Source organism: Lithobates pipiens, unplaced genomic scaffold (genome assembly GCF_037356315.1).
Source record: "Lithobates pipiens isolate NorthernLeopardFrog02 unplaced genomic scaffold, aLitPip1_a1.2 Scaffold_16, whole genome shotgun sequence".
Taxonomy (NCBI): Eukaryota; Metazoa; Chordata; class Amphibia; order Anura; family Ranidae; genus Lithobates; species Lithobates pipiens.
The window spans coordinates 200,347,748-200,368,942 of NW_027507748.1; the positions used below are offsets into that span (position 1 = coordinate 200,347,748).

The window sequence follows — 21,195 nt, forward strand, 5'->3', positions numbered from 1 at the left end:
GAAATAGTCATACACATTGTTATTTTTTATTTTATTTTTTATTTTTTTCAGCAATCAAGACATCACATATCAAAACACATGGCAAGTCACAGTGTATAATCTGTTCTGCTTCAGTTAATACCTCAGTGTATTTGGGGCAATATCACTAGCATGGCTCAAAGCCAAATATGAGACTGTGACATTACTGTGGGCAGAGCAAAGAGCAGACTCATTTATCTACAATCTGTGCCTAGCTTCTGAAGCAATCACAGTCTTACTTCTCTCTCCTAATCCTCATTTGATACTGAGGATTTTAGTGACACTAAATGATCACTTTCAGAGGACGACAAGCCAAATGGATGACAATGTATCAGAGAGGATGGCAATTTGAGTAAAAGAACTGAGAAAGAAGCTGCCTGGAGAGCAAGGTAAAGTCTTTTATATATATATATATATATATATATATATATATATATATATATATATATATATATATATATATATATATATATATATATATTTATTTAAAATATAATTTTTTTTTTGTTCTTGTGATACAGTTGCTGTAACAGTGGTGGAGGAATTTTAATGCACATTATATAGGTGGCTGTATGGTACATAGGGCCCAATGCTGTTTGAGTTATTACTGTGTAAAACGAGATGAAGTAACCTGTATTCAGTTCCAGCATCAAAATATGTTCTGCAAATGACTAGATGTTCAAAATGACCACAAGTTCACTTCAACTGAGACTACCCTATAGTAAAACATAATGCACTCCACTACTGCTCTTTGACTTCCATATGTTAGTATATTAGGTACATAGAGCAGTTTGGGGTATACTGAACTGATAAATAATTTTCCAGTGATAGTGTAAATTTGATTTTTATTTTATGTTCCTTATGAAAATAACAAGGCTATTTTTGGTCCTCTCCTCTCCCAAATTCCTTTCACACCACCTTGTAATACAGTAGATTTCGTGAAAGTGATTATACATCATAATAAACAAAAATATTGTTGTCTGTGTGTGTATATATATATATATATATATATATATATATATATATATATATATATATATATATAGTGATAATTATGTATTTAGTGTTCATATTAATTACAATCTTTATGTAAATATTGTTTTTTATATTTTTATATTGTCTAAGTACATTTTTCTTGGTTTTACAAAGAATTATGGTGCATTATTAAATATGAATTATTCTGTATTACACATATTGAGATATTCTACCATAAAATTAGGGATATAAATATTTAAGTTTTTCTATAATTGCACCATAAACAATGCTCAGAGCAATGGTTTGCAGCAACACAAGCTTAGACTTCATTAGCATACAGCATTGTTTTTCAGCAACATCATGTTTGATAGGCTGCTGTTTGCAGGGCATTATTAATGGTTGTCAGCATTCATAACATTGGATCATAAATCTCTGTTTTTACTGTTATACATTTTAGAAGAAGATTGTTATAGTAAATAGATGTATTCAAATTGCAAACATTTCACACATTCTGTTTTATTGTAGACCCGACTGCTGGCTGTAGTCTGAAATGCCCCGGTCTAATGGAACAAGTGATGTTTGCCAACATTTTACATGGTAAATCCTCATTACTTGTTGACTGGGTTATGGGAGTATATACCATTTCTTAGCCTTGAAAAATCTTTTGCCTTCAGTGTAATATTTTAGTGCCATGCCTAAATCATATTATTTGGAGGTTCCACACAAAACCCCATGACTTGGAAAGAGGTTATTAGTGTAGTGTTATTCTGAATGTATAGCTTTGATTGGTGGGAGACATTTTCATAAATTTCAAATTCCCCCCCAAAAAAAATAAGAACACAGTCAGGGAAATTCTGGCAGCATCTTTAAAATGGCCTGTGCTAGGTTAAAAAAAAACGCCACCAGCCTTACCAACATGTGCGGCAGATTCAGGTATTTTTTTTTTTTTTACAAAGTAGTAAGATTACTACCAGTGATGTAAGTAACTCAGTTAAAATAAACGGAGTTACTTCACGCAGTTACTTTAGAAGGTAACGAGTAATCTAACTGATTACTCTTCCCCTCATGGTAACTCAGTTCCCATTACTTGGGCCGTAGATACCGCAATTACATCTACCGCCCGGGAGGCCCGCCGTGGCCACGCTGCCTGGCCGTTTGTTCTGCTGTGGGGAGGGGGGCTTTCCCCCGCTGAGCTAAGAAGAGCCTGAAACTCAGAGAGACTGTCTGGACCGCCCCATCCCGCCCCACCTATCCAGAGAGAGAGAATGTAGGGAGGCGGGCGGACACTGAAAAATGAAGTTAGCTGACCAGCTGGCACCAATCAAGTGAAGGGGAGGGTCTCTCTCTCTCACCCCATGAGGAAGGGCTTTCCTGGGGGCATTCAAGTAAGTGACTGACGATTTGAATTGCAGTGCAATCAATCCATCCCAAGTCCTCCACCACCTCTGCTTCTTACTGATCCCATCCCTACCCACCCACCATCACTACAACAGAGGTGATGGGGGGATACGGTAGGGATGAGATCAGTGGTGGTGGGGGAGGGAATCAGTAAGAGGCAGAGGTGGTGGTGGGAGAGGATGGCACGCCTCCAAGTACCACCATTGCCTGCCACCCCCCCAAGTACCACCGTTGCTACCCCCCAAGTACTGTACACCACCACCACTGCCAACCCCCCAAGTACACCACCACCACTGCCAACCCCCCCAAGTACCCCTGCTGCCACCCCTCAAGTACCACTGCTGCCACCCCTCAAGTACCACCGCTGCCAACCTCTCAAGTACCACCGCTGCCACCCCTGTCAGTTATTTTGCTGAGTAACTAATTACTTTTCCAATGTAGTAACCAAGTTACTAACGCAAATACTTTTTGGGAGAAGTCATTTGTAACTTAACTAATTACTTTTTTAAAGTAAGATGACCAACACTGATTACTACACCAGATTTAAAAATAATAACCTCCAGATAATGAGACTGGTAAGATAGGTGAGCTAATTAAGACCCACTGTAAGTTGGCGTACAGAGACAGACAGAATGCCTGTCTCTGTACTCTGTGTAGCAGAGCGGTATGTTTGTTGGCATTATATTTATATATTTTTTAAGGCTTTTATATATATATTTTTTAAGGCTTTTTTCCCCTCTGTTTTCACCTAGTGAGCTGGCCAGTAACAAACCTCCTGTATTAGAATGCCTCTATCATGGAAAAGTGGTTCATTTGGACAGCAACATTGTCAGTCTAGGATTTACATAAATAAATATGAATGTTTATAAAAACTAATACCTCCTGCACCACCTTCTCCTTACGTACCCTTTACATAGAATCAGATACATTACGCCCCCCCCCCCCCCCAAGTCATTATTTTAAGTATCTACCTTTTTTTTTTTTTTTTTTTTGTCTCTTTTAAATACATGTAAACTAACAAATATACTCAACCTGTATTTTATAATTGCTATGATGTCATATTGTCATCTGATATATACTTTTAATACATTTTGATTGTGAAAAAAATAAAGAATAAAAGCTGACCAATGTAAGCACCCCTGTCTGTAGTAGATGGTTTATCTCATCACGGTAACTGCTACATCTGTAAGAGAGCTTTTTCTGTTGGACAGCAACAGACTTACTGGCCAGATCACCAGGTGAAAATGGAAGACAGAAACCTCCCAAAAAAAACAAAAAAAAAACAGCCATCACATCTAAGAATGGTTTATCTGCAATATAATAAATGTTTACTTTGTTTAATACCCCTTAATACTGTTCAATACTGCTTTAATCTTAACACCTTCCTGATGGCTGCCTCCCAGGCCTTTAGGGTTCTAAACGGTGGGAGGCAGAGGCGGCATTCGGGTCGTATGGCCTCTGTGATTGGCAGTCACAGCAGTCACATGATCAGAAAGCTCCCAGTCGCTAGTATAAATGGGGGGGGGGGGGTCAAGATATATAATTCTTTACTGTAAGGGCTGGAGGTGAAGATTTAATTCTGGTAGTTTATTATCAGGATTTTGTGTTGTTTTTATAGTATGTTGATATTGTGTTGGTTATTATCTGGAGTGGTGTTAGAAAAAGTGGTGTATTATTTGAATTTGGTAGTTTGCCCGTTATTTTAATCTGTTATTTATTCTATGTTGTATTTTAATTGTATTCCTTAGTGCACCTTAATGGAATGTAAGATACAAAACATCATTACTTGGATGTTTTATGCACACCTCAAAATAGGACCATGGTGTATGTAATAAACATGAACAGATGCTTTAGCAGACAAATAGGATAATCTGTATTGCTCACTTTTTTTACTTACTCCTGTTCATTTATTTTTAACTCATCCAACCCATAGGGGTTTGCTAACACACTGTTCACTTTGTAAGTGAATTCTTCCTTAGCTTAGTAAAGATGAATAGACGCTCTGCTGAATTTTATCATTCAATCATGTAAAAGTCAAAATCCTTTTTTTTTAATTCTTTTTCTTGCATGTGATTTTGGTATTCTTTGCAAAGTGAATTTTTCGCACAATCACTAAGCATTAGTGGGAAAGCATTCCCTTGCAAGGTGAACAGGCCATTTGACCCATAGTGTTATTGAAGATTTGCTGATCATGGGTACGTATTATCGTTACCCCCCTGGTTAATATAAGTCAAACAGCTAGTCCACTCACAATTTATATTTGAGTTTTTTTTGTAGATATTAAAGAGTTATATCATATGACAGTTTATTATATCTCTTGGTTATCTATTGATGAAATCTTTGTGCTCGAGTCCTCAAAAATCTTAGAGGGTGGATAAATAAAGAGTAAGAGCCCTTTCACACCTAGACTGCTCTTTCCTCATTTTAGCGGCGCTTCACTGGTGCTGCAGAGCCACTTTGTGGGCGGGTAGCGGGACGCTTTTAACCCCAAAGAAGGTGTTAACAAGGGGTTGAAAGCACCATGTTGTGGCTCTGCCGAAGTGCTTTTCAATCGCTTTGGCAGCAACATTCATTTCAATGGGCAGGGCGGTTTGGGAGCGGTATATACACCACTCTCAAACCGCCCCAAAGATGCTGCTTGCAGGACTTTTTTTTTCTGTCCTGCAAGCGCACCGCCCCAGCGTGAGAGCACTCAGACTTTCACACTGGGGTGGCTTGAGAGATGCTTTATAGGTGCTATTTTTTAGTGCTAGAACGACTGAAAAGTGCCTCAGTGTGAAAGGGGTCTAATAGAAAAAGCTGCACTATCTTTCCTGGAGAAAATGCTGCTGTGGGCACCTTTCTGTGTCATTCATGTGACCAAAAGCCTTGGTTATATGATGTGTTCTGACGGGGAGGATTAGCCAGTTCAAACTTTGATAGATACAGTACCTAGACTTTTAGGCAGTCCATAGATGACTCCATTCTCCAATTCACACACTCGATGTGGATGGGGGAATCCTCCCCCCTGAGATATTGTGTTCCAACAGCAGGGAGACGTCAGTGTCAGAAAACTGGTCGAGTGGGAAAATCCAATAGGGTGGTTCTGTACAACCTCCCTGCCCTTACATGGATCAAAATTTGACCAGTCTCTGCTGCATCGGCTAAATTTTGATCTATGTATGGCTGGCTTTAGTCACATGACCAGCCTTGGGGTAGCCACAAGCTTTCTTAGAAGCATAGGTATTTTAGCTCTTAAGTTATAACTGATTGATTGATTTATCTATTCAAGCAAAACTGTTTACATTGCTTTTGGTTAACATTTGAAAGTAGATCCACTATGAAAAGTCACTCGTGGCAGAAGACCTGTGAAATAAGCTGTTAAAAAATAAAATAAATACTGTGCACAGTTGGTAATTGTATGTTTTTTTGTTTTTTTTTTACTATGCTGTTTTTATTCATTTAATGCTACAATGACTCCAGTGAATTAGTGCTCATAGGTCAAAACAATACCAATGTTGTCTACAGAAAATGACAGCTGTTAAGCACAACATAAATCTTCTTTCAGGGTTTTTGCTTGTTCTTTTGAAACTAGATGCTTTAATCTGTTACTATATTAACATAATGAATCCATTTCATTCTGTAAACACTCAAGTCATGGCTAAATTAGTCATGCCAGTGTAATTAAACAAAACATGTATTATTACATGCCAGCCACACTGAATAATCATCACTCACGTCAGCATTATAATGCTGACTGATTGCGACAAAGGCTTTGAGGCACAATTAAATTTTCCGAAGGCAAACGTGGCATTACGGCTTATGTGGCAGAATATTTCTGAATTATTCAGCAAGTGTTATATTAACTGTGCCTTGTATATGCAAACAATACAATTATAGGAAAATCCTTACAATCCGTACATAATTTTTACAGTGAGGGGTAAAGGAGACTAAACTGCCGAGCCTCTAAAAAGCTATCCACATTCAGAACACTTTTCAGAGCCATTTGACAAGGGGTGAGGAGCTGACATGATGCCTGCATTGCATGCAGATGTGGTGTGTTTATTTACTGTATCTGCAAACTGGTGGTCATTTTTTTGTCAATCTGTTGCAGCCATAGTGACAGATTCTAAAACGGGTGGTAGTAAAAACGACCTTAATCCCGTGCATATGTTGGTACTTCTGTCAAAACTGGCGCAAGGCTTTAATGAATTAGGTGCAGGCCATGTTAAAGGGGGTGTAGCACCAGAAAAGTGATAATACTGCTTTATTGAATTCCCCTGATTGTTCCTTATTTTTGAAAGTGCAGTAATGTATTTTTAAAAAATGTTCAAATCACAGTATTTTTGATAAACAATTCGGTTTTAAAGGCTATTTTTTTTTGAACAGAGTGAATCCTGCCCCAAACATTTCATATTTTTTTTTCACAGCTCCACCATCACCTCCTCTCTGGGATGGACCATCCATTACGACGAGTGCTGGCCTTCTGAGCCCCGCAAATGTGCAGCGCTACCTTTTGGTGCTGTAGGTAACCTCAGCAGCTCAATGCGCTCTCTCCTGTTGCAGCCACTGAACTCATCTGCTCAGTGAAGAGCACAATGTGAATGCATGGGACTCAGAAGAAGGACAAAGCTCCTTCTGCTGGGGGCTTGTCCTAACAGCTGCTCAGTCCTAGAGAGACAGGACAGAGTTGTGAAAAATATCAGAAGTGTTTGGGGCAGGCTTCACTCCATTCACAAAGGCCTACAAATATAGGAGTGCAACATACCCCACCCCCCACCCCCCCCCCCCCCGACCCCAGCATCAGGGTGGGCTCACATTTAAACTCAAGGTGTAGATAGTTGGGTATGATGGGATGTGAACAAGTGTGGAAAGACAGACACCAGTCAATTTTAGAGCAAAACAAAAGAGAATTCACTGCTCACTTGAAAATAAAATTGCAGGGAGAGAGGGGTACTCTCCCTGCAATTTTATTTTCAAGTGAGCAGTAAATTCTCTTTTGTTTTGCTCTAAAATTGACTGGTGCCTGTCTTTCCACACTTGTTACATTTGGGTAATTGCTCAGGACATACAAATCAGGCAAACGGGAGCTAGCACACTCCTAAACAAACAGTGAACAGCAGTACAGAAAAGAGCCTGGCCCAGCGTTCTGTACCTTTTTAGCAGCAGCAGTCTCCAGTAACAACCATGACTCTCAGTATATGCACGAAAAGATTGAATGAGTACATCTTAGTGCTTTCCTGGGTTTATCACAGCTTCTCCCATGTCACGTACCTTGTGGCTGAGCCTAAAGTGCAGAAGGAGGCCTCTCATACAGCCCTGAATCAAGAACCACCAATGTTGCGATAGTGGTCGCAGGAGTGCAGTGAGGTACTGGTGCCCGTGTGATCTCTCCGCTGGATGAAGAGGTGAGCGGTAGATTTGTTCACCAGAGCTGGATGGTAATCTGGAACTGAAGACAGCAGACAGCGGACCTCTGGTTGGCAGATAGCGACAGCAGCAGTAGCGAATGGATGCCTGGTTGGACAAGTCATGTTGGTGACAAATGGGCAGATGCAGGCATAGACAGCAGGCAAAGGGTCGTCAGGAGACAGGCAGGGTTTGGAAACACAGGATCAGGTGGATATCAGAAGGCAGAGGAAAGTCCAGAAAAAGCCAAGGTCAAGGTAGGTAGCGATCAAGCAAAGTCAGGGGCAAGCCAGGTCAAACACAGTAATCAATAGGATTAGATGCAAGGAACACAGGAGTAGCTGCAGATCAAACAGCAAAGGACTATTGCAGATACTGCACTTATATAGGCCACTGGGCGCCAATGTAAGCGGCTAATGTGCAGGCATACCCATCTGTTCGCGATCACGTGCTTCTCCATACCCGCATGCGCACTGACACACGTCTATTCACACCTGGATGGGTACCAGTAAGTCTGTGCCTGCGCACTTCTGTGCATCTAAGGGTCAATACAGTATCATGACCAGTATGTTCCTGACATCCCTACAACAAGGTAACTTCTAACACTTCTGCCCAGGTTCTTCAGTATCCTCATGCAGGTTCCCAAGTTTCAGCACCTTGAGCACATTGTTAGGCCCCAGGCTAAGGCTTCAAGCCTAGTCCCTAAGCTGCTCCATGTACAAATACTCAAGATCGGGGTCTGGGTGGAAGAGAGCGTCAACCCAAATATTTATACTCTCTCCCAGAATGCATCAGTGGCTGGGAAACTCCTACTGGTTGGCTAAGAGTAGCATAAATATTCATAAGCCAGTTTTACTACAGCTCATCATACTAATACCAGAGGTATGAATGACACCTATTGGCAAAAGACATGAACTACAGCTACACTGGATTTAGAGGAAACCCCAGATGATCAAATAAACTACAAATCAGACGATTTACTTACCACTAAGCAAAGCAAAATGTAGCAAGTAGCCCCTGTTTAAGACAAGGAAAAGGGCTATAGGAGGAACTCAAATATATATATATTATGTTAACTATATATTTTTATGGTGAAAATAACTAGTTTGCACAGACCTTATAATGTAAACACAGGTACAACAAGCTTTTCCAAAGCTTTATACAAGTTGTTTTCAAAGCCATAAAGCACTGTTAGGTTGTAGTATTGAAATGCCAGACTATGTTCTTAGCCTACATTCACACCTGAGCAGAGCAAATTCCTGGTGTTTTGAAGCTTTTTTAGGTGTTTTACAGGTGTTTTTGCATTTGTATCAAACTTTAGGAGTTTCTGCCATGGACTGGGCTGGGCAAGGGGAGATGGGCAGCTTTACAGGAGCAGAGGAATTCTTCAGACATAAAAGCGTGCATGAAAATGCACATATCAGTCATTTACAGGCATTTCCATTGAAGACTTTGTGACCAAAAATGCTTAAATATGCTCAAAAAAAGCTCAAGTACTTTTTTGAGTGTAGATCTAAAGCCTAATACACATGGACCAAATATCGGGCGACATCGGCCGGTATTTATTGTTCGGCCCCAGAGGTCCGCTTCTGTCGCACAAGCATGCTGGAAAGCCAGCAGCTGACTGGCTTCCAATCAGCTTTCCCAGTGTTCTGGTGGGGGCGGATGAAAAAAAACACATTGCCGGCGATACAAAATTGTGAAAAAAACAATGTGCCCCCCCCCCCCAATAAATACCAGGCTTTTGAGGTCTGGGTTGGATTTTAGGGGAACCCTACACCAAAATGTAAATAAAAAAAACAAGGCGTGGGGTCCCCCAAAAAAAACATTGGTACTGAGGAATAGAGTTTAGTAGGAAAGGGGTGCGGTATCAGTGAGTTATTGTTTGGCACCCAGACTCCTATTATTTATTACTGATAGAAGACCGATAGGAAAGCATTAGTATTTTGGATTGTGCTGTCATTGAAAGACAAGTATGGAGGTCCAGTTTGCAGTGATTCATAAAGCAGAGTAGTGTTTGAAATATCTCTATAAGGAACATTTTTTAGGTGAAGGTGAGTGCATGTTGCAACAGAACAAAGGTTTGAAATTCCTTCTGAAACTGAATCATAGGGCATATAAAAGGCAGGCTTTGAGTAAGGATCTAAGATAGTGTGTTGTCTGAAAGATCCTAAAGGGAGGGGCCCAGTGGTATTAAGTCAAGGTCTAGTAACAGGAGGTTATAGACTATATCCTGTGAATGCATTAATACAGATACACCCAGTTAGTGCTATAGTTCAATGTTTGTGAAAGTCTAGGGTTGGTAGCTCAGGACATCCCAGCCATATCTTTAGTGGAGAGGGAGAAATAGTCTGTTCCATTGCTACCCATAGTTTTTTAATCTGCATGTTGTGTTTAATTCAAGCAGGTTTGGAGGCCCATACAAAATTGTGGGATTGCATAGATTTGAAGTATAATAAGGGTATGTGAGTTGGTGATTTTTTTTTCGATTTTTTTTTTGAGTCTGTGTATGGTTGTTGTTGTTGGTAGTATTTGGTTTAGCGCTTTAACTTTTGGTAATTGATAGGGAGGTTGTAAATTTCCATAAGTGTCAAAGTTAGGCAACAGGTTGGGAATGGTGACATCTGGGTTAATGAAAAAGAACAGTAAGTCATTCTCCATAGGCAGAGACTTTATGTTGTTGCCCACCTTCTTCGATTTCCTATATGTCTTTGTTCACATTGACAGTTGAGTAACTCTAATGTTAGAATGAAAACACAGGTGAAAGGGGACACCCCTGTTGTGAAGGAACATTTTTAATATTTTAATCTATAGTCTCTGTAGAGATAATTCAAGGGTTACAAAGCCAACCAATCTGTAGCAAGGTGTTAGGACCCATTGGAATTTTTGGGGAGAATTCCGCTGCAATGCTCATGGGTGCTACTAGATGTCCCCACATGTCTGCAAAATATCTGTGTAGGAGCTGTTTTTGGGAGCCCACCATACGGCTAATGTGTTATCTGCTGTGGGCATCTTGGAGAGGTCTGAGTTGCAATTGGACACCGAGCTCTTGCGAGATGTAGGTGCCCATTTCGGCACGGACATGGTATATACTGTAAATACCCTGTGCTGCCTTACAAGTAAGTCCTGCATGGGAAAGCAGAAGGGGCAGCCACTATCAGTGGATGGGGTTGGTCCACATGGCAATGAGCAGGTCTACTTCCCAATAAAGTAGAGCTTTTTTTCATATGAAGAGAGTGAGACCATGAGGAGAAGTTCTATCTTATACAAGGGTTCCCCTTTGGGAAGGCAGGAAAGCCCCAAAATACAGCAGGAGGAAGACTTAAAAGTGCTGTGAGTACCTATGCTGTTAAGGATCTTGCCCTTAACAGGGAGAGCCTTCTGGGAACAGACTGGACAGAATTTGAAAATAGTAGTTAGTCTGACAATCGATCACTGCTTCTGTGGCATGACGTGAGAGAATAAAGGTTTGGATGGCTGCACTCCAGTGCAAACACCTTTATTACAGTGAAAAAGAATCCATACAGCAACAGAGGTACAGGTACAGATACTCTGACGTGTTTCACACCCTTACTGATGCTGTCATAGCTTTTTTTTTTTTAAATCTATTGTAAACTACATGTTCAAATTAAATGAATAAACAAATTAAACATATGCATTGAACTGGCATTAAACAAGCAGAACCCACTGAATTTAAAACTAAGAGAGCTGGTGGCTATGAAACCTGTCAGCACTCATAGAAGTGAAACACGTCTCATTCAAAATTCAACTTGCCCGGCTTTCTAGTGTTGAGGCTAAAGATCCAAAACACTTCTCTTTTGCACAAAGCTCTGAACCTATCGCCTCCTCTAACAGGCATTACAATTCTCTCAAGGCTCTGTATAACTAAACTTGAAACATTCTTATTATGGAATTCATTCCAATGTCTGGCTACATTAGTGGAGTGATTTTTCTCAATCTACGAGTGATCCGGCCTACATATTGAATGCAACACAACTCACATGTAATGACATATATCAGAAACATTGTGTTACAATTAATCAATTAATAAATCTTAAATGACAGGGAGCAGGAAGTAGGTCTACTTCCCAATAAAGTAGAGCCTTCTTCATATGAAGAGAGTAAGACCATGAGGAGAAGCATGGTTCTATCTTACACAAGGTTTCCCCTTTGGGAAAGCAGACAAGCCCCAAAATACAGCAGGAGGGAGACTTAAAAATACTGTGAGTATATATGCTGTTAACGATCTTGCCCTTAACTGGGAGAGCCTTCTGGGCACAGACTGGACAGAATTTGCAAGTAGTAGTTAGTCTGCCAATGGATAACCACTTCTGTAGCACGGTGTGTTTGGGCTCCCCTTCGCCTGAAATAAACATTGAAACATTGTTCCCTGTTATTTTAGGGATTTTGGTTTTTCAGTGGGCCCCTTGCGGCAGATGCCTGGTGCTATTGCTGTGGAGAAGGCCATTTGAAGTAATTGTTTCCCCGATAGCACTGAAACTGTGTAGAAGAGAGCCCTGAGTTAAATAACTTGGTTTTTGACCGCTGTTAAATCAGAACTAAACCCTGCTATCCTTTACAACAAAGGAAGCTGCAGTCTTAGCCTCTGTCTGATCTGCCATTGCCTTGGTGCTGCACATGTGATCAGTTATGACACAAGCCATTTGATGGCTTGACCGTTCAGATGAGAACATAACCAACTGTGACAGAATTCATGGCATACCTTGAATTTTGGTAAACACATAAATTAATGGGTTTAGGTAACCTTTAACCACCTGATAAAGAAAATAGCGCTCCAGTAAGAACTTATCAAACTGCTTAAAGGGGAGGTAATATGTTGGTGTAGTTGTATCCCAAGGAAGGAGAAGATGGCTTTGCATTACAACCTATGAACACAGTGGAGTCCACTCTAAACGCCAGGGCTGGAACAAGGGGTGCCCAGGACCGGCAGCTACCCTGTGCGGTTTGGTATTATCTGAGGTGGGGAGGGGTGCTGCATTGAGAGTGCCTACCTACAAACTGGCAGGAGTACTGGAAGAGGGGGAATATTTGTTTGGGGAGAATTTTGGCTTGCAAAGGGAATTTATGCTTGAGGTTCAGATTAGTGCAGATTAGTGCTCACATTTTTTTGGAGGGGGGGGGGGGTGGATTTTTACTGACACAAAATGCTCATACATTTTGAGGAGGGTGGGGGGGTCTCTGTTTGGCATTTTTGCCCTGGGCCCTAGATGACCTTGTCCCAGCACTTCTGAACCCTGACAGTGCTATTTAGGAAAGGCCAACATTCGAGACCAACACACAAGAGGTAAAACTGTCTTTTAATGCATCCCTGGCAGGCACTTGCCATTTTGTTAAGGACACCAAAGCCAGATACTGGACTGCAATAAACACGCAGGAGCTAGACAGTGAAATGCAAAACATACACATGAGACTGAATGGTGGATATAAGTCCAGACACTAGAGGTCAAACAGTTTTAAGAGATGAGCAGAGATGCCATGCACACACATGCACTACAAGAATTAGATACTTATATACATTGAAAGTAGTACATGTTAGATTTAGACGGTTGGAGGGCATGTTAGTTTCACTGTTTGACTCATTTATTTTTCTCCTTACTTCTACTGTGAGAGAGTCTTGTCCTATCTCACCCACTTTCACTTTTATGAGTGTGTGCTCCATTGGCAACTGGTGCTAAATATTTCAGGCGGGGCAGCAAACTAACACTATGTAATCCCCAAGGGAAGATTGGCAGGGAGGCGGCGATCGCCGTAAGCACTGATCACCGCAAGCACCCCCACACCGCCGTTAGATGTATATGAACGCGGTGGCGATCCACCGCCACCCCCGTGGGAGACTGAGCTTAATTTAGGAGGTAGGGCGAAGGAAGAGCCAGATCAATGCTTCTCCTCCCCGCTGAACAGGAAGTATGTCCTGAGACTGGATCGGGTCTCAGGACCTGCTTCCTGATTGGCTAAGAGGAGAATCAGGAAGACAATAGTGAATATTAATTCGCTATTGTCACACAACTGGGTGGGCTCAGGGTGCAGAGCTCTGTGCCACCAAGCCCACCCTTTTTTGAAACCAGTTAGAGCCTCAGGATCGAATCATGTGTTTAAAAAAAAAAAAAAAAACTGTTGGAATCCATGCATCTGGCGCCCTGCATGTAGATTAGGGGCCGGGCGCATGGATTAGGAGGGTGACGCCCCTGCACTCCGTATAAAGGGGCGCCACTGGTGCACTGCTAAGCATAAAATGGGAACTTTTCTCTCTAATTTGCATATCAGTAATGCATTGGAAGATTAAAGGGTAACTGTGATACTATTTTGGCAATTAGGAAATTGGTAGTTTTACCTCAAAATGAAGTTTGGCAGAAATCATCCGCTCATTCCTCTTCTGAAGCCGCGTACACACGGGCGGATTGTATGGCCTACTTAGTCCGTCATACTTTCGAATGAACGGACTTGACCACACACGGATGCACAAACAGTCCGTCGAAAGCTTGCGTGATGACGTGTACAGCACGTACGACGGGACTAGAAATAGGAAGTCCAATACACAGCAATGCAACCTTTCGCCGTGTAAATCCTTTCTGAGCATGCGCCATTCTTAGTCCGTCGAACTAGCCTACTCACGAGCGGATTGTCCGCTGAAACCAAAGTATGACGGACAGAATTACGGAAATTCCGAAATACTTAGTATGCCAGACTGCACGCTGAAAAAGTCCGCTGAAGCCCACACACGAGCGGACTGTCCGCTGAAATGTGTTTCGACGGACTAAGTAGGCCATACAGTCCGCCCGTGTGTACGCGGCCTAATAGGAATGCATCCTAATGCCAACTTTGTTTTTCAGCTTAAATCCAACACACCTGCGTTCTGCGCTATACTCGCCAGACAGATAGCCACACCTTTTCCCCCCCCCCTGCTGATTGTAATATGTCAATCTTCCTGCCAGAGGACTATTATATAGATATTTGGGTACATTTAGGAAGCACAGCCACTTTACTTTTTAATACATGCATAGATTTGTTTTGTATTTCTCCATTCCAAACAAGAACACCACACACAAACCAACTTGCCTTGTGTCCCAATTTGGAAAACATCTGTTTGCACAGTATATGTACTTATATAAATGTCTTATATGAATTATTACAATAGCTGGCTGGTTTACATCATCATTTAGTTAGGCAAATTGTACTCTAATACTGGTTACACATGGATCATTTTTTTTTGTTCAGCCATTGGATTGAGCAAGTAGAACTGACCTGATTCCCCCACCTTCAGAATACACAGATCTTTGGGGATGATTGGTACGTGCAATTTTTGTTGTTGTTGTTCTATGACAGTGAAGGAGGCATTTAGTGAAGCATCCATGCACAGTCAATCCAAGGAGTTTTGCTATCCCTGCAATGTTTCCTATTGTATGAAAGTAACTGTTTAACTTTCATATTTTATTTCCCATGATGTCTGCCTGTAAACAGTAAAAGACACACAATTTGTCAGGCGGACACTTATTTATTATTATATCAACGATCTCGATACAGTTGTAACTCTTGTCTCTGGATTATAATTGTTTTAAACATTGTATTTTTTCTTCTAGTCTTCCTGTTTATCCAGCCGCTGTATGCCATATGGGCCTGCTTCCGTTCTTGTCCATCAAGCTGTGTATGTACTCAGGAGCGAAACTGTTCTGTGCTCTGTGATCGCATTGGACTGCAAGAGATCCCTAATGAATTTCCATGTGAAGCTTTCTTTATTAACCTAGATAAAAACAACATCAAATTTCTTTCTGAGCGGGCTTTTGGGACTTTGCCTTCATTAAAATGTCTCTCACTGAGCCACAACAACATATCTTTCATCACCCCAGGGGCTTTCAAAGGGCTACCCAACCTGATTGAGCTCAAAATGGCTCATAATGATTATATACGCTATCTACACACTCGAACATTCTCTGCTCTAAAGAAACTGGTAAAGCTGCATTTAGCAGACTGCAATTTGTTCAATATTCCAGATCGAATATTTTTAGACCTTCCTTTACTGGAGGAACTTATGCTTTTCCAGAACAATTTCCGTAGGATTCCAGGAGCTATCCGAGGTATGCGCAATTTGACTCATGTTTATTTAGAGAGTAACAGAATTGAGGCGGTTGCTTATAATTCTCTTCAGGAATTGCCAAATCTTAAATATCTTAATCTCCAAGACAATAAAATAAATGTAATTCATGATAAGTCTTTCCAAGATTGCCAGAAGATGGAGTACCTGTTCCTTAATGACAATTTTCTGAATGAGTTGCCAGAAAACTCCTTTAAAGGATTGAAAAAATTAAAAATGCTGAATTTGGCTGGAAACTCCATACGGAACATCTCATCTTCATGGTTTCAAGATCTAATTGAGCTGGAAGTCCTCTATCTAGATAGGAATAAAATAAACTATATTGAGGAAGGTGCTTTTGAAAATCTCACCAGCTTAGTAGCCTTACATCTAAATAGCAACAATTTGACAACATTACCATTTGAGGTCTTCCGACCCGTTTATTTCATAGGCAGATTGTTTCTTTTTAAGAATCCATGGGAATGTGACTGCAGGATTGAATGGTTAAGAAATTGGATGGAGAATTATAAATTAGTTCGTGACATTCCCTGTTCAGCTCCAACATCTCTTGCAGGCATTGACCTAAGCAATGTTTTATTTAAAAGGTCAGAAGAAGGCACCTGCCTTGACCCAACAGAACAAAATGTTACCTATTATGTTCCCCTTCCTACTGAAAGGCTTCCATCGACTATGGAATCAAAACTAAGCAGTCTTATCTCCAAACTTCTTCAAACAAAAGGAAATGATGAAGATTTGGGGAATACAACAGAAGGCTTTGACAACAGCACGTTCTCGGATGTAAATGGAAACACAGCGTCCCTGTCTTTTTCAATGTATCATGTCGCATATGTTTTGCTTGTTATCAGTTATACAACTGTTATATTTTAGGTCTTTAGTTAATATATTATATTTTCAGAGTATGAAATGTAAATTATCATTCTAGTCCAGAATTTACTGATTATCCAAAGACAACCGTTTGAGGAACAGACTATATTTTAAACTATCATATCAAACAAACTAACATGCTGTTAAAGAGGGAATCTACTGACTGTGACTGAAAGTTTTAGGCCCCTTTGACATGGGCAGACTGATTGGCTCCACCTGTCAGTTTTTTTCAGGTGGGCCCAATCGGACTATGCATTGCTCGATTGGAGCGGCAGCTGTCAACGGACATGTGTCTGTTGACTCCCACTGACATCTAGTCCTGCTAGCTAAAAACAGATGGATGGGGACCCATTCCCCATCCATCTAGTGGATTCTTAAATCTGCTGGGCGATGGGTGTAAACAGATAGGTGGTCTGCTTACATTTGACCTCCCATAAAGGACAGCGTCTGTATATGTGTTTGCTCTGCCCCCCCCCCCCCCCCCCCCCCCAAAAAAAGACAATAAGACTGACCTTTTTTTTATTGATAAAATATTTTTACACAGTACAAAAAAAAGTATTATGAGAGAGTGCAGGGTTTAGGAGTGTGTTTTGCAGAGAATGTAGGGTTCAGCAGTGCAATATGCTCAGAATGCAGGGCTAAGGAGTGCATTACGCTCAGAATGCAGATTTAAGGAGTGTGTTGCGCTCAGAATGCAGGCTTAAGGAGTGTGTTGTGCTCAGATTGCAGGGTTAAGGAGTGCATTGCGCTCAGAATGCAAGGTTAAGCAGTGCGTTGTCCTCAGAATGCAAGGTTAAGGAGTGCATTGTGCTCAGAATGCAGTGCTAAGGAGTGTGTTGCGCTCAGAATGCAGGTTTAAGGAGTGTATTGCGCTCAGAATACAGGGTTAAGGAGTGTGTTGTGCTCAGAATGCAGGGATCAGGAGTGCATTATGCTCAGAATGCAGGGTTTAGGAGTGTGTTGCGCCCAGAATGCAGGGTTAAGGCGTGTGTTGCACTCAGAAGACAGGGTTCAGGAATATGTTGCACTCAGAATGCAGGGTTTGGGAGTGTGTTGCACTCAGAATGCAGGGCACAGAAGTGTGTTACACGAAGAATCCAGGGTTAAGGAGTGTGTTGCACTCAGAATGTAGGGTTTAGGAGTGCGTTGCGCTCAGAATGCATGGTTCAGGAGTGCATTACGCTCAGAATGCAGGGTTTAGGAGTGTGTTGCTCCCAGAATTCAGGGTTAAGGAGTGTGTTGTGCTCAGAATGTAGGGTTTAGGAGTGTGTTGCGCTCAGAATTATGCTCAGGACGCTGGGATGAGGAGTGCGTTATGCTCAGAATGCAGGGTTTAGTGGGGGTGATGTGAAGGGCAGTAGAGACACAGAATGCAGGGTTAGGGAGTGTTTGTGCTCAGAATGCAGGGATCATGAGTGTGTTGCGCTCAGAATGCAGGGATCATGAGTGTGTTGCGCTCAGAATGCAGGGATAAGGAGTGTGTTGTGCTCAGAATGCAGGGATCAGGAGTGCATTATGCTCAGAATGCTGGGATGAGGAGTGTGCGTTATGCTTAGAATGCAGGGTTTAGTGGGGGTGATGTGAAGGGTAGTAGAGACACAGAATGCAGGGTTAGGGAGTGTTTGTGCTCAGAATGCAGGGATCATGAGTGTGTTGTGCTCAGAATGCAGGGATAAGGAGTGTGTTGTGCTCAGAATGCAGGGATCAGGAGTGCATTATGCTCAGAATGCTGGGATGAGGAGTGCGTTATGCTCAGAATGCAGGGTTTAGTGGAGGTGATGTGAAGGGCAGTAGAGGACACTGCTATGGGAGTGGTCATGTCCATAGCATTGTCCTCTGCCCCCTTCACTTCACCTCTCTCCACTCTCTTTCCCCTATAGCAGTGACCCCTGCCCCCCTTCCTCCCCCTTTCCTCTCATAGCAGTGCTCTATAGAATGCACCCAGAAAGAAGGGTTAAGGAGTGTGTTGCATTTAGAATGCAGGGATCAGAAGTGTGTTACACACAGAATGCAAGGTTAGGGAGTTTTTGTCAGAATGCAGGGATCAGGAGTGTATTACGCTCAGAATGCAGGGTTTAGGAGTATGTTGCGCTCAGAATGCAGGGTTAAGAAGTGTATTGCACTCAGAATACAGGGCTCAGGAGTATGTTGCACAAAGAATGCAGGGTTAAAGAGTGTGTTGCGCTCAGAATGCAGGGTTAAGGAGTGTGTTGTGCTTAGAAGACAGGATTTAGAAATGTGTTGCACTCAGAATGCAGGGTTCGGGAGTGTGCTGCCCTCAGAATGCAGGGTTCAGGAGTGTGTTGCACTCAGAATGCAGGGATCAGGAGTGTGTTGCACTCAGAATGCAGGGCTCAGGAGTGCATTACACTCAGAATGCAGGGCTCAGGAGTTTGTTACGCTCAGAATCCAGGCTTAAGGAGTATGTTGCGCTCAGAATCCAGGGTTAAGGAGTGTGTTGCGCTCAGAATGCAGGGCTCAGGAGTGTGTTACGCTCAGAATCCAGGGTTAAGGAGTATGTTGCACTCAGAATGTAGGGTTTAGGAGTGTGTTGTGCTCAGAATGCATTGTTCAGGAGTTCATTATGCTCAGAATGCTGGAATGAGGTGTGCATTATGCTCAGAATGCAGGGTTTATTGGAGGTGATGTGAAGGGCGGTAGAAGACACTGTTACGGGGGTAGTCATGCCCATAGAATTGTCCTCTGCCCCCTTCACATCACCTCTCTCCACCCCCTTTCCCCCATAGCAGTGATCCCTGGCCCCCTTTCTCCCCCCTGTCCTCTCATAGCAGTGTTCCATATCAGTGTCCTACCTCTGTACTTAGAGGAGCGAGTGGAAGGCAGCATAGTTCCGGACAGAGGGAAGAAACTGGCAGAGTAACTTACTCACAAGAATGACTGCCCTGTGTCCTAAGGAGAGAGACGGGGGGAGAGAAAGAGGGGGGAAAGAGAGAGGGAGGGGGGAGTGAGAGAGAGACCGTCATTAAAAAAATAAATAAATTAATCGAGTATGGAGAATTTAAAACCCCTAGCTGCTCTTATTTATTTTTCTCTGTGTATCATTGAGGAAATTCCCTTCATTTTTGGCCAAGACATGCAGCAGAAAATTGGAGAATTTGTTTCAAAGTGAGCAGATTTTCCTTCTTAGACAGTTGTCCTTGTAACAGGTACCCTCTTGGAAGATTCCATTTCACCTCTGGCTCCAGGTACAACTCTACTTTGTTTAGGTTCTCCTTCACTTTTTTCTCAGTGCAAAGCTGTCAAGGACAAAAAGAAAAAAACTCGACAGGGGGGCTTACCGGTCCCTACTAAAAAATAAAATAAAAAAAAGGTTTTGCCTAGAGATACACTTTAAATATGGACACATAATGTGACTGTTACACAACATATGGACACACAGGCTAATCAACGCAAAAAGAATGTTCTAATTTCATTTAAATGTAAATAAACTCATCATGCTCCATTTGTTAAGCGATTCGCATGATGTGAATTACAGATAATTCTGTTAATTTCTGTGCATTAACAAAAAAATCTTGCCTGAAAATGTTGTTTGCTGTGTAACAAAAAGCTGATTGCAATACTGCTGTCTTTGTGGCTGCCAAGCCAGGAACCTGCATACTGTTATAAAATATTCCAGACAATTCCACAAATTTACATTATATCATACCGAAGATCACTTTATTTAATCTCTTGCAAAGTTCTTGTGTAACTGTGCCCTTTTCTCCACTCCAATGATAGGAGTAAAATGCCAGATGTTCCAGAAGTGCTTGGCTGACCTGTTTAATGCATTACATTCAATGACTTTTGCTTTCCAGGCTATTTATGAAGACAGTAATCCGCTTAAATACATAAATTCATATTTGTATTATGAAGGGATGTTTTCCCAAAGCTCCCACTTCACAAATGGAATGAGTTAACCCCAGCAGTCCTGAGTATGGCCTGGCTCACTGTAATTCAGAAAACCAGTGATGTAAGACAGTAAAGATAACCTAGTAATGTCACCGCACTCAAAGAGATCTGTACTGGTCTTTTATTTATTTATTATGTTCAGTAACAAAAAATAAAATGTGAAAAATATACTTGTCATTTCTTTTTACTTAAATAAATAGTAATTTCTGCTTTAAATGTTTAAAACCATGATATCAAAACAAATCTCAAATCTCATTATGACCTATCAATTCACCCTAGCCCACTGCAGAAGAAGACCCCGTGGTCTATTGCTACCCCATTATAATATACCAGTGTAGCATAATTAATAGGTAATAGCAGAGCATGTGTGGCATAAAGAACACAATGCTGGCTCTACAGTTGTCTTTTATTGCCATTCCTGTTGATATGTGCCCTACATAAACCACCACAATTTGCAATCTTGCTGCCTCTGGTCTTGATCATGGCAGTGTGTTGGAAGGTGTTCTGCCCCTCATGGAGTGATGTCATGGGTG

General features: G+C 41.6%; 1 protein-coding gene across 1 annotated transcript; it reads left to right on the forward strand.

Moving 5' to 3' along the window:
* The first annotated feature begins 212 nt into the window (after window positions 1–212).
* NYX (nyctalopin) lies at window positions 213–20,830 on the forward strand. The gene is made up of 3 exons (XM_077480890.1): window positions 213–407; window positions 1,519–1,590; window positions 15,378–20,830. Exons 2-3 carry the CDS (start codon window positions 1,557–1,559, stop codon window positions 16,754–16,756), a joined length of 1,413 nt encoding a protein of 470 aa, XP_077337016.1. The 5' UTR covers window positions 213–407; window positions 1,519–1,556; the 3' UTR covers window positions 16,757–20,830.
* Window positions 20,831–21,195: the final 365 nt, after the last annotated feature.